The sequence below is a fragment of the Meleagris gallopavo genome, chromosome 6 (genome assembly GCF_000146605.3).
Source record: "Meleagris gallopavo isolate NT-WF06-2002-E0010 breed Aviagen turkey brand Nicholas breeding stock chromosome 6, Turkey_5.1, whole genome shotgun sequence".
NCBI lineage: Eukaryota > Metazoa > Chordata > Aves > Galliformes > Phasianidae > Meleagris > Meleagris gallopavo.
This window is the reverse complement of record NC_015016.2, coordinates 4,168,465-4,178,975: the sequence shown is the minus strand read 5'-3', so window position 1 is coordinate 4,178,975 and position 10,511 is coordinate 4,168,465. Positions and strand designations below refer to the sequence as shown.

General features: G+C 41.9%; 1 protein-coding gene across 2 annotated transcripts in view; it reads left to right on the top strand.

Moving 5' to 3' along the window:
• Positions 1-10,511, top strand: part of PLCD1 (phospholipase C delta 1) — a 49,336-nt gene that overhangs the window by 24,200 nt on the left and 14,625 nt on the right. For both annotated transcript variants that reach the window (XM_010712325.3, XM_010712324.3), the window contains exons 4-6: positions 4,296-4,425; positions 8,745-8,973; positions 9,991-10,192. In XM_010712325.3, coding sequence (XP_010710627.1) covers positions 4,296-4,425; positions 8,745-8,973; positions 9,991-10,192 — 561 coding nt within the window. The remainder of the gene's footprint in view (positions 1-4,295; positions 4,426-8,744; positions 8,974-9,990; positions 10,193-10,511) is intronic.

The window sequence follows — 10,511 nt, the reverse complement described above, 5'->3', positions numbered from 1 at the left end:
TTCCTGTTCAAAGTGATACATGCAAGAGTGGATTCAGGCTTCACAGAGCTCCTTAAGCAAAGAATTGCTCCTTTCAGGGTGCTCCAGATAAAACAACCATTATTTTTTGTGTTCTTCAGGGGTCTGTTTCACTTGCACTGCAGTTAACTCCAGGACAGGCACTTTCTGGCAAGGCATGAAAGGCCCATACTATTTATCATGTTTCGCGGTAATATAAGGCGAGGGAAATGATTCTTCTATCTGCCAAGTTTACTCCAGGGTAGCTCCACTGACTTGAGCGAAATTACTCCTTATTTGCCTCAGCGTGGCAGGAAGTTTTGCCTTGAAAGAGACTGCAGTTGCTCTAGGGACAATGCAAGACAAGAAAGGGAAGGGGAAAGAAAGGAAGGGGAAGGAAAAGGAAGGGAAGGGGAAAGAAGGGAAGGAAAGAAAAAGGAAAGGGAAAGAAAGGGAAGGGGTCAGTTGTATGAGGAGAGTGAATTAGATATAGAATGAAATCCTGGCTTTGCTCAATTCGCAGGGAATTTTCCCCAGTGCTGAATTTCACTCAGTAAATTAATTGCATCCATATGAAAACAGTCTATCTGTGGGTGTAGTTTTTGCTGAGTTTTCTGCAGTTCCTGTGTGTCTGAGGCCCTGACTGTAGCATATGAACTTGCTGGCTGATTTCACCCTGATTTGACAGAGCAGTAGTGGTCGTGAAATATTAAGCTGCCTTAAGCTTCACAAAAACAGGCATCCAGCTATCAGAGAGGAAAACAGATAGCACTTGGCAGTGAGGGAAGGCTGTGTGAGCTTCATGCCTGGTTTGACATCAAAGAATCCGTGCAGAGGAGGGGTGATGTGAAGTTGTCAGCAGGGGAAAATCACAAAGCTGGAGCCTGAGCCTGAGCAGGCACCAGGGGGCCTTTCCCCTCAGCCAAGGCTTCCTCTGTGTGGGTTCCCTGCTGGGTAATAATGTAGTGATGATGAGGGAAATGGCACATAAATGCTGAGCTTTCATCAGGCTTTTCTGTGGATTCTCTGAAGTATGAAGTTGTGGCACTGAGGGACATGGTTTATAGGTATGCTAGGGATGGGTTGTTGGTTTATAGGTATGCTAGGGATGGGTTGTTGATTAGGCTTGATGACCTTTGTGGTCTTTTCCAACCTGAGTGATTCTGAGTCTAATAAGCACCTGCATCACCAGAATGCAGCTCGTTTGAAGGAGTCACATTCCACTAATTCTGATATGAGCATGATGGTGTTCGTGGTGGCAGGGTTGCTTCCCAGACAAGTTGAAATCTTGAAGCTTCAGTGCTGTTGGAAATGTTAGACTCTCTTGGTTTTCCTTCTGAATGTGAAAGATGCTTCCACTCCATGGTATATGGGGAAAATCTGGGCCACAGAAACTCGTCCCTGGAACTTGTCAGTTGACTGTATTGCTGAAAAACTTCCCTGTAAGAAGAAATGAGATTGCTAAGGTGTGAGGGGGAAATAACAATAGCATTTGCAAGGGAAGAAAGCTGTAAATTTCCAGTGTGGAAAAGTACCTCTCTGACTCTGGAAAGCAGAATCGGAGCTAAATGGGGTTGGTAGGCAAGCCGTATTTCTGGAAGAGTAATTACTGTGTGGTCCTGGCTTCCAATCTAGGATTGTCTCAGGTCGTTTAACGTAACCTGGAATTACAGAACAGCATGATTTCTCATTTGAAATTTGATGATGTTTAATTAAAGCCTGAGATTTTAAATTTAGCCCATCTTCACTGGGTTTGCTTGGCAGCGTGGGTTTATTCACATATTCTTTAAACCTCAGAAGCGTTCTCTGCATCTGTGAGCACAGAAGGGGAAGAGGCAGCGGAGGAAAAGTGTTGCATCCCCTGCCTGTCCCCCATCCATCTCTGGAGAACTGCTGAACAGTGGATCTTTTCCACCCTTAGAAGCCTTGCAATGCAGATAAGGAATGAGTAAGATTTTGAAAACGAGTATTGAAAGCAAAGACTGTGATTGTTGCAGGTGGGGTTTGTTTGGCTTCTTACACAAATTCAGGCTCCTCCATTATATGTTATGTGTCCTTTCCAGTCCTATACACCTATAAGATAGAACTTCTGCGTGCTTGAAGAGTATTTCTAATGTTCTTGTACATGCAGTAGTGTTTTAGTAAGCCTCAGCTTCAACCCTCAACAAGTTGTCATAGGTTTTTTTTTTTTAGCAAATGCTGCAGATATGCATGCAGAGATGACTTTAGATCAGAAAACACAGGGGACTTTTCATTTGAGTGGTGTGACACAGTCTGCTTCATTTCTGGGATTTGTATATGAGCTTTTCTTCTGGTTAGGAATAGCTTACCAGAAATTCTGCAGCATTTCTTTTCAAGCACATTCTTGGGATATCTGCCAGATCGTTTCAGTCATTCTTCTTTGGTTTCTCATAGAAAGCTGGTAGTCCTGAAGCTGGCAGATCCTTTAAAAACAAGAAGCAGCCTCTTTCTGGAGGTATACGAGAATGGGAACGCTTCTTCCTTGTCCCCCCATGCCCAAATAGACGAGGTGAGGTGAAAGGAAGACCCACAACCAGGGCTGCCAAATGGTGTTTCCACCAGACAAGAAGAATTTCCTAGAGTTGTGCGTTCCTTCTGTCTGTTATTTTAGGAAGTTTGTGAAGGGGAGCTGGAGTGCACAGGTTGGGTGGGAATGGCTGACCCTGCTGTTGGCACCAAGTTGTCATATGCTAAGCAGATGTTCTTTGGAGCACAGCTGGTGGGGTGGATGGTGTTGTGCTCTCAGCAGAACATCCTAGGAGGAGATCACATAGGAGCTTCATGATTCAAACTTGGTTTTCTGGGGAACTCTCCAAGCCAGAGCCTGGTTCAGGGCCCTGGAATATCCTTGGGAGTCAGAGGAAATGTTACCTCTATTTTCATTTCCATGTGTATGAAGGAGGAATATTACCAGGCTAAGAGAGATGCAATGTGAGGTCATTGTTTAGCATATGCCAAGATTTTGAAAGACAAAAAGCTCAACTTTCCAAGAGACCGACAGAACTACCAGACACTTTACACATATTTCCAAGTGTTTGGAAATATTTGAATGCAATGGTAGCTGTTGGTGAGTACCCTCTTTCAGAGTTATATCTACAGCCCCTATAGGCTGTCACTCATCACCTTGTTTTGGAGGTGATTTTGAAAGATCCAGATCAAATATTATGACACTATGTGCCCCAGTTGGTGTTTGCTACTTCTGAAGTTTATTTTGCTAAAATCCATATTTCTATATTTTCTGGAATGAGTTTGGAGCAGTGCTTCCTATGCAAGTCACGAAAGGTTGGATTTATGGTGATCTAATTGTTATTTCAGTAATTTTCATGTGGAAAAATAGGATATTCTTCTGGATGGCCTTTGTTGTTTGATAGTTAGAGCAAGTTAGAGAGATACAGTTGGCTTGATGCAAAAAGTTATCATTATTTATTTATTTAGTTAGTTAGTTTGCTTGTTTAAAACTCCAAGTTATCTCAACTACCTGACATTTTCCCAGGGGACTTAAAAAAACAAAACAAACAAAAACAAACAAACAAAAAACATGGCAGACCTAGTTCAAATTAACTGGAGTAACACTAAAAAAGCTGATTTTTATGGTAATTGCTTCAGATCCATAGATAGATATACTGGAGTGAATATAAATGGAGCTCTTAGGAACTATTATCACAGCCACAGTACAATACAGAAATAGACACTGTGTGTTTTACAAGGGAAAGCCAAGACTTTCTGTAAAGATTGGATTGGTTTTATTCACAACAAATTTCTTAAGATATCGAGGTAGAAATACCTGAATAAATATAGAGGACTATTCATGTTTATTTCAGAGAATCCCTGTTAAGTGTTCAGCGTGATGCACTATGAAATTCTTAATCATCAGTTGCCCATCCCTGGGAGATCTTTTCATTCTCCTTTCTCCCATCTGGAGGATGCACTTTCTGCCACAAAAGAGAAATCAGACTGTTTTGTGATGTGACTGTGTCCAGAAATTCCTGCAGGTTAAATAGAACTGATCTGGCCTTGGCCAGATGGTGACAAGCTTTTCCTGGGTCATGATTGCTTGTACTACAGAGCACTTTGCTTCTGCCAAAGCATCGCTTTGCCCTTTCAGAGCAGAAGGTGAGATGATGCAAGCTGTTCAGTGGGAGCATGCTGATTTATAGCAGCAGGGAGAAGTGGTTCAGAATCTTTACAAGAGATTTGTCTGCCTAGCCGTGTGCTGTGTAGAGGGGTGGTATTTAGACCTCACTGACCTGGAGAGGTTTCCTTACATCATCCTGCAGTTGGATTCACACCTGCCTGCGGAAAGCTGATAAGAACAAAGACAACAAGATGAGCTTTAAAGAGCTCAAGAACTTCCTGAAAGAAGTGAACATTGAAGTTGATGACTATCATGCCAAGGAGATTTTCCAGGTAACAACAGCAAGCAGATTAGTAGTGGCTGTTGAATGAGGTGAAGGTCTCCCACTGCTTTCAGCATTGGGTGGAGACCTAACCTAAGCGAACTCCTAGTATCTTTCTTGTACCAAGAAAGTACTCTTAGCTTTCAGTGCTCAGCAGTTCTCACCAATAACTGAGTTAGGATAGCACAGTGCTTTTGATGAAGCTCTGTCAAGGTGTTCTTTCTTTACTATTGAGACACAGTTTTACCTGGCCTCAGAAAAGACAGAACACAGACATGGATAATGTGAGAAAAAGGAAAAGCCAAAGTGCAAGTGCACTGTAAGTCTCAGAAATTTTAGGAGTTCTTCATGCTGTAGCCACGTGTCAATGCCTAAGGCACCTAAATCAGTTTGGTGAAATTACAAACTCTGTACAATCTCAGAACAGGTGGGTTTCCAGTGACTTGTGTAAACAATGATAAAGTGTAACTGGGAATGAATAACAAAATGATGAAAGATACGTAACATTACACCTTCACCTGGGCCAGTGTGGTTGCTCTGATAGGCCAAGGCATGTTCAGTCCACTTGGATGTGCACTTCTCATTTCTCTAGGTCCAGCTTCCTGGCTATCAGAAGATAGGGACGAAAATTTCTCTGCTGTTCTAAGTGTCTCTAAACAAGCCTTCCTCCCGAGATGAGAAAAAAACACCTGGATAAATTCCAAACTTCCGTCTTATCTGAAGCAGGATTTGAATTAATGCTGGGCAGTTTCAGAAATGTTTCTTTCTGACTAGTGGTAAACATGTGGGTCGTTGAAGGTACAGGCTGTACTCCTCCTGCTCCTTCCTGTAAGCAGATAACGCCGGAGGTTGGCAAGGTCTCACTAGGACCTTTCCCCAAAGGAGGAACAAGTTTCCTAATCCTTGGTTTATGGAGCTGTCTCTTTGGTAACTCTGCAGGATCCCAGGTTGGATGGGGCCCTGGGCAGCCTGATCTAGTGGCTGGCAACCTTGCCCGTGATAGCGAGTTGGAACTTGCTGATCTTTAAAAGTCTCTTCCAACCTAAGCCATTCTATGATTCTATGATATGGAGGAAGGTTCTCAGCAGATCTTGAAAAATTTCACCTTGCAAAATCACCAAGATATACAGCTGAATGTGGCTGGCATATTCTATGGTTTGTTCTCTACTTGGGTAGACCATGGAAGAATAGCAAGAAGTCTGGAATTCCTCTAGTTGAGTTAGATATCTCCCACTGCAGGCACCTACACTGGAAGTAGTCACCAGCACTTAACATTCCCTTTGCAATTGGTGTTCATCAAACCAATACTGTAGAACAGGGTGTGATTCACCTCATCCTAAAGGTGACACCTCATACACATCTTCAAACATCAAAGGTCTGAATCAGATGTTGCAGCAGTTAGAAGGGAGCAGCAGGATTGGAAACTTACCAAAGTTCAATTCTCTTTTTGCTTGAGGACTCCAAGCAGTAACTAAGCCCTCATTCATCCTATCTAAATGTGGGCAGCTAGTCAGAAGTACACTTATTAGACCTGTAATTGTTCTAAGCTTCCTGTATAGCCAGGGGAAAGAGAAGATGTTAATTAACCCTCTGAATTAACCTCCAAAAGGTTAATTCAAATCTCTTGTGTGGTGAATTGCCTTTAAGGAGAGTCTGTCTCACTTTATTTGACCACCGAATCCTTAAGCAATTATGTTTTCATTTTATATAGCCCTTAAATTTAGATGGACCACGAGACGCTACAGCATATTAAAATGGTGATCTTTTCTGTCTTAGTGAGTATTGCTTTATCTAGTCATGGGAAGGAAGGGCAACCAAGAGATTTAAGGGAGAGCTACAGGGCATGTTCTTACATTATTCTTGCTTTTTGCCACGTAACTGTGTCGACATCTAGATTTTAGACACATCTAAGTGAGACATATGCTATGCAGCCAGAAACTGCAAAGCTCCTGTAATTGCTCACTTCATTCCAGTGCATTTGAAAGCTTCTGACTCCTTGTGGCAAACTAAAGTTCATTCAGGAATCATTGTTCATGATCCATACAAATGAGCTGAATCACAGCTTTTTGAACTGAAAATCTAATTTGGAGCTCTCATAGCCCAAGCTATGAGGAGCCCAGTTTTACACTGTGTATCTGATCCATCCTAGAATATGACTGTGATACCAGTGCTTTTGTACTTTGTTCATTACAATCTTTACTGGCAAATAATGAACAAACTTACTGAGATATATTAGCTATAATGACTTCCTAGGAGTCATTTTCCACGTGGTGTGTTAAAGAACATCTATCATTTACAGCATCCCTGCAGTCTCCATCAGTTTCCCTCCTTATACTCCTTTTTTCAGCTGCTAAATATCACGCTCAACTTAGCTTGAGATCTGCCAAAGCCACAGTGCAACACCATACAGACATGGAAGGCAGCAAGGAAAAGATGGTTCCAGAACAGCTCAAACTCATTTTCAAAGTGTCTGTAGTATTGAACATTTCATAGATTGTTCGATCCCTGAGATGAGCCCACAGCTTTTAACCAACAGATTCTGAAATCAGAACAAGTTGAGCTTTTTCCTCTTGATTCACTTTGTGAAACGCAACATGTCATGATCATTTTGTCTGGTTTTATATGTGTGCCATAAACTGCTAGTGAAAGGCTCTGGAGGAGGTACTGCGTGAGGACAAACAGTCTGTTATTATCATCTTGCTTGGACAACTGCCAAAGCCACTATGGCCATCGCCCATCCAATGGGATCATTGGAAGGGTTAGGCTGAGATTAGCATGGTGACTAGTTAAACTGAGATGTGCATTTTGCTCATAAAACCTAGGTCAATAGCTCTATCTCTATAAGAGATCAAAGATCAAAACCAATTAAATTCCTCTGGTTTGACCAGTTGCTGTATTTCAGCTACATCCTGGTATCTGGTAGCAAGTTGTTCATTTCAAGGAAATGAAATGCACAGCAACCTCTTCTGCGTGGTCTGGAGTGCATGCTGCATGTCTAGTTCAGATCTGAAGGAGAGAAAATTTTAGGCCAAAAACCAAATAAGGCAACCAGGTCCTGCAGGCACTTCATATCCTGTTGGAGATTTGTCATCCATGGCAAAAGTTTGATTTTTCAGATGTGACTGAAATGTAAGATGCAAGTGGGCTGTCTTACCAGTGCTGGGGGTCTGTTTGCTTGCTGCAGACACTGGGAGAGAGGGAATCATCATAATTACAAGGCATTAACTGGATGTGGTTTGACTGCTGCAATTTGCTGACAAGAACACTTTGAAGTAATATAACATTCCCTGCTATGATTCCCCTGAGATCAGCTCCTGCTTTCCATTCCAGCTTGTTTTGCTCAGTCGTATTTACTGCAGAGGTTTACAAACCAGAGATAACAAAAATAATAGTTGCTCACCTCTCTACAAGGATTTCTGATAGGAGCAAACAACAAAATTCCTATCAGAATTTGCCACAGGAAAAAGAAAATTCTGATGAAAAATTGAACTTGGGAATATTTATTGCTGGAAAAGGTGTTGTCCTGTGTGGAGATGCTAGCTTGCACATCTTAAACTGCTGGTCAGCCAAGTTCTTGGCTGTGGTGCCCACTCAGCTGTGACTGAGTAGAGAAGTTAAAACCATTGCGAAGCATGGAGGCATGAAGAATTTGTATTGCAGCTCCTTGAGAAGCTGATACCTGATTTGCAATTTTGTGGGGATTTTGCAACTTGGTTTTTTTGGAGAAGAATGGGAAATTTCCATGGATAGAAGATCTCTTTTTTTTTTTTTTTCCTTTATACCTAAACAAGCACATGTTGAGTAAGGTTTTTTTTTTTTTCTTAATGTCAGTTTTAATACTGTCATTGCAAGCAGTCCTGCTAACTGGCCTTGATTGTCTCTTGAAGTTCGGACCCACTAGGATCAAGGGAAAGGTCTTTCCACTTTACCTACCAGATTTTACATCAGATGCACTAGTTGTTTTTGTACAGTGCTCCACCTCTTGAGATCAAGAGGTTTATTTCTCTTGACCCTTGATTTTTTTGCTTGGATTGTAAGGAGCCTTCCTTTTAACGCATGGTTTGCATAGCATGTAATGCAGTGGAGCTCAGGGCCATTCCTGGTGCTCTCCAACATACTGATAATATGAATAAATAATGATAATAATTGTAACCATTATGTGACTAGTGGCCTTATTAATGAGAACCATTCACTGTGCTTCTCATTCACTGGCCAGTAACTGTTTCCAATTATTTTGTGTTCTGCGTTGTGTAGCCCTGGTGCAGATTACGGCTGGCATATGCCAGAAGGAAAGAAGGTTTTCACTCCTTCTCCCCTCTACGTTTACAGTACTGTGACAAGTCCAAAACAGAGGCTCTGGAGGATGATGAGATAGAGGAATTTTACAAGATACTGACAGAGAGAAAGGAAATAGACACAATCTTCCAAAAGTACTCAGATGCAGAAGGGCTCATGTCCTGCCAGAACCTGGTGAGGTTCCTCTATGAGACACAGCAAGAAGAAGATGCTGTTGTTGCTGCTCCTCCCTTAATTCAGAGATACGAGCCCAGTGAACGAGGTAAGTTGGAAACCCTGCTTGCTTTGAATTAAAATCTTATTATCTTGATGAACTCCGAATTGCTTTGCTATTGCTTGCTTCTACAGCCCTGTTGTGTTGTTTTGTTTTTTAAACCATTTCTAAAACAACAGTCTTTTAGGGGAACACCAGCAGCTTGAGAAAAGAAGGAGAAATGAGAATCTGGGAAATATTTACGTTCATATTTGGCTTAGGTACTATGAGCAGCCAGAATAGGGGTTGACGTAGATTTGATTAGAGAGCAGTGGCATTCCTGTGGGAAAAACTCTGATGGCTTATTCAGATAGCAGTCATCACATAGCTTGCAATGTGGCAATGTTTCTGTTCTTCAAAACAGAGAAACAGATAAATGGTTTTGTACATGAGCACGTGAAAACCCACAAGGTGATGAGATCTCTGAGTAGATAGGCAAGAAGGTGAAGCTGTTTAGGAAAGCAATCGCATAACCGTCGTTCTGCTCAGAAATTAAGGAATCACAGACTTGGGCATTTTGGAGGACATGTTCAAGAAATCAGTGCAAGATCATAGGCTCTCTGCACTGTTCTGGTAGAGCTTCAGGAGAGGGATAATGCTTTGCAGATGTTGGATTTGAGGGCTGGATTGAAATCTAGCTCAGTCCCTCAAGATGGGGAGATATCAATCATCGTCTGACAATTTCTGTGTTGGTATGAAAGAGACCTGAAGTGCTTAAATGGAGATTTTTGTACTGCAGATCTCTAGAAGCAGGTGAGATAAGTGTTGTGTTCAGCACTCTTTAGGTCATACCAAGGACAGTAAATGCCAAAAAGGTTCTGCTTGTGAAGGGATTTTTAAAATACTTTCGGACAGATGAAGCTGTCACTGTCATCTGAGCAGCGTAAATCTCTCTACCATTAGCTGAGTGCCTAGGGAGCATGTTTTACCTTTGAGACCATTGGGGATCAGCAGGCACCATGGTGAAGATGACACCACAGCTGTGTCAAATATTAAGCATGGGGTTTCTGTCTATTCATCTGGCAGCCAAGAAGCGTAATGCCATGACCAAAGATGGTTTCCTGATGTACTTGCTGTCTGATGATGGGAATATATTCAACACATCCCACCGTAAAGTTTACCAGGACATGACTCAACCTCTCAGTCACTACTTTGTATCATCCTCACACAATACCTACCTTATGGATGACCAGCTTACAGGCCCTAGCAGCACAGAAGCCTACATCAGGTAATGTACGTGTGCGTGTGTTTGTGTGTGAATGTGTTTAAGTACCTGTGAAATGTTGGTTTTTTTTTTCTTTTTTATAGAAGACATAAGGTGATTAAGTCATCTTACAAGACATCTATACTGCCAGATACAAGAGAGCCAAGAGGCAACCTCTCATCCTCAGACTAGGAAACAGCGACTAAAATAAAGTAGCGACTATCTCAAGTCCCAAGCTTAAGGGAGCAGAGAATGAAATCTGGTCCAAGTTACTGAAAGTAGCTATTTGAATTCCTCTTACAGTATCTTCAAATTGTGGAATTACCTTTTGTCTTGAAAAAAA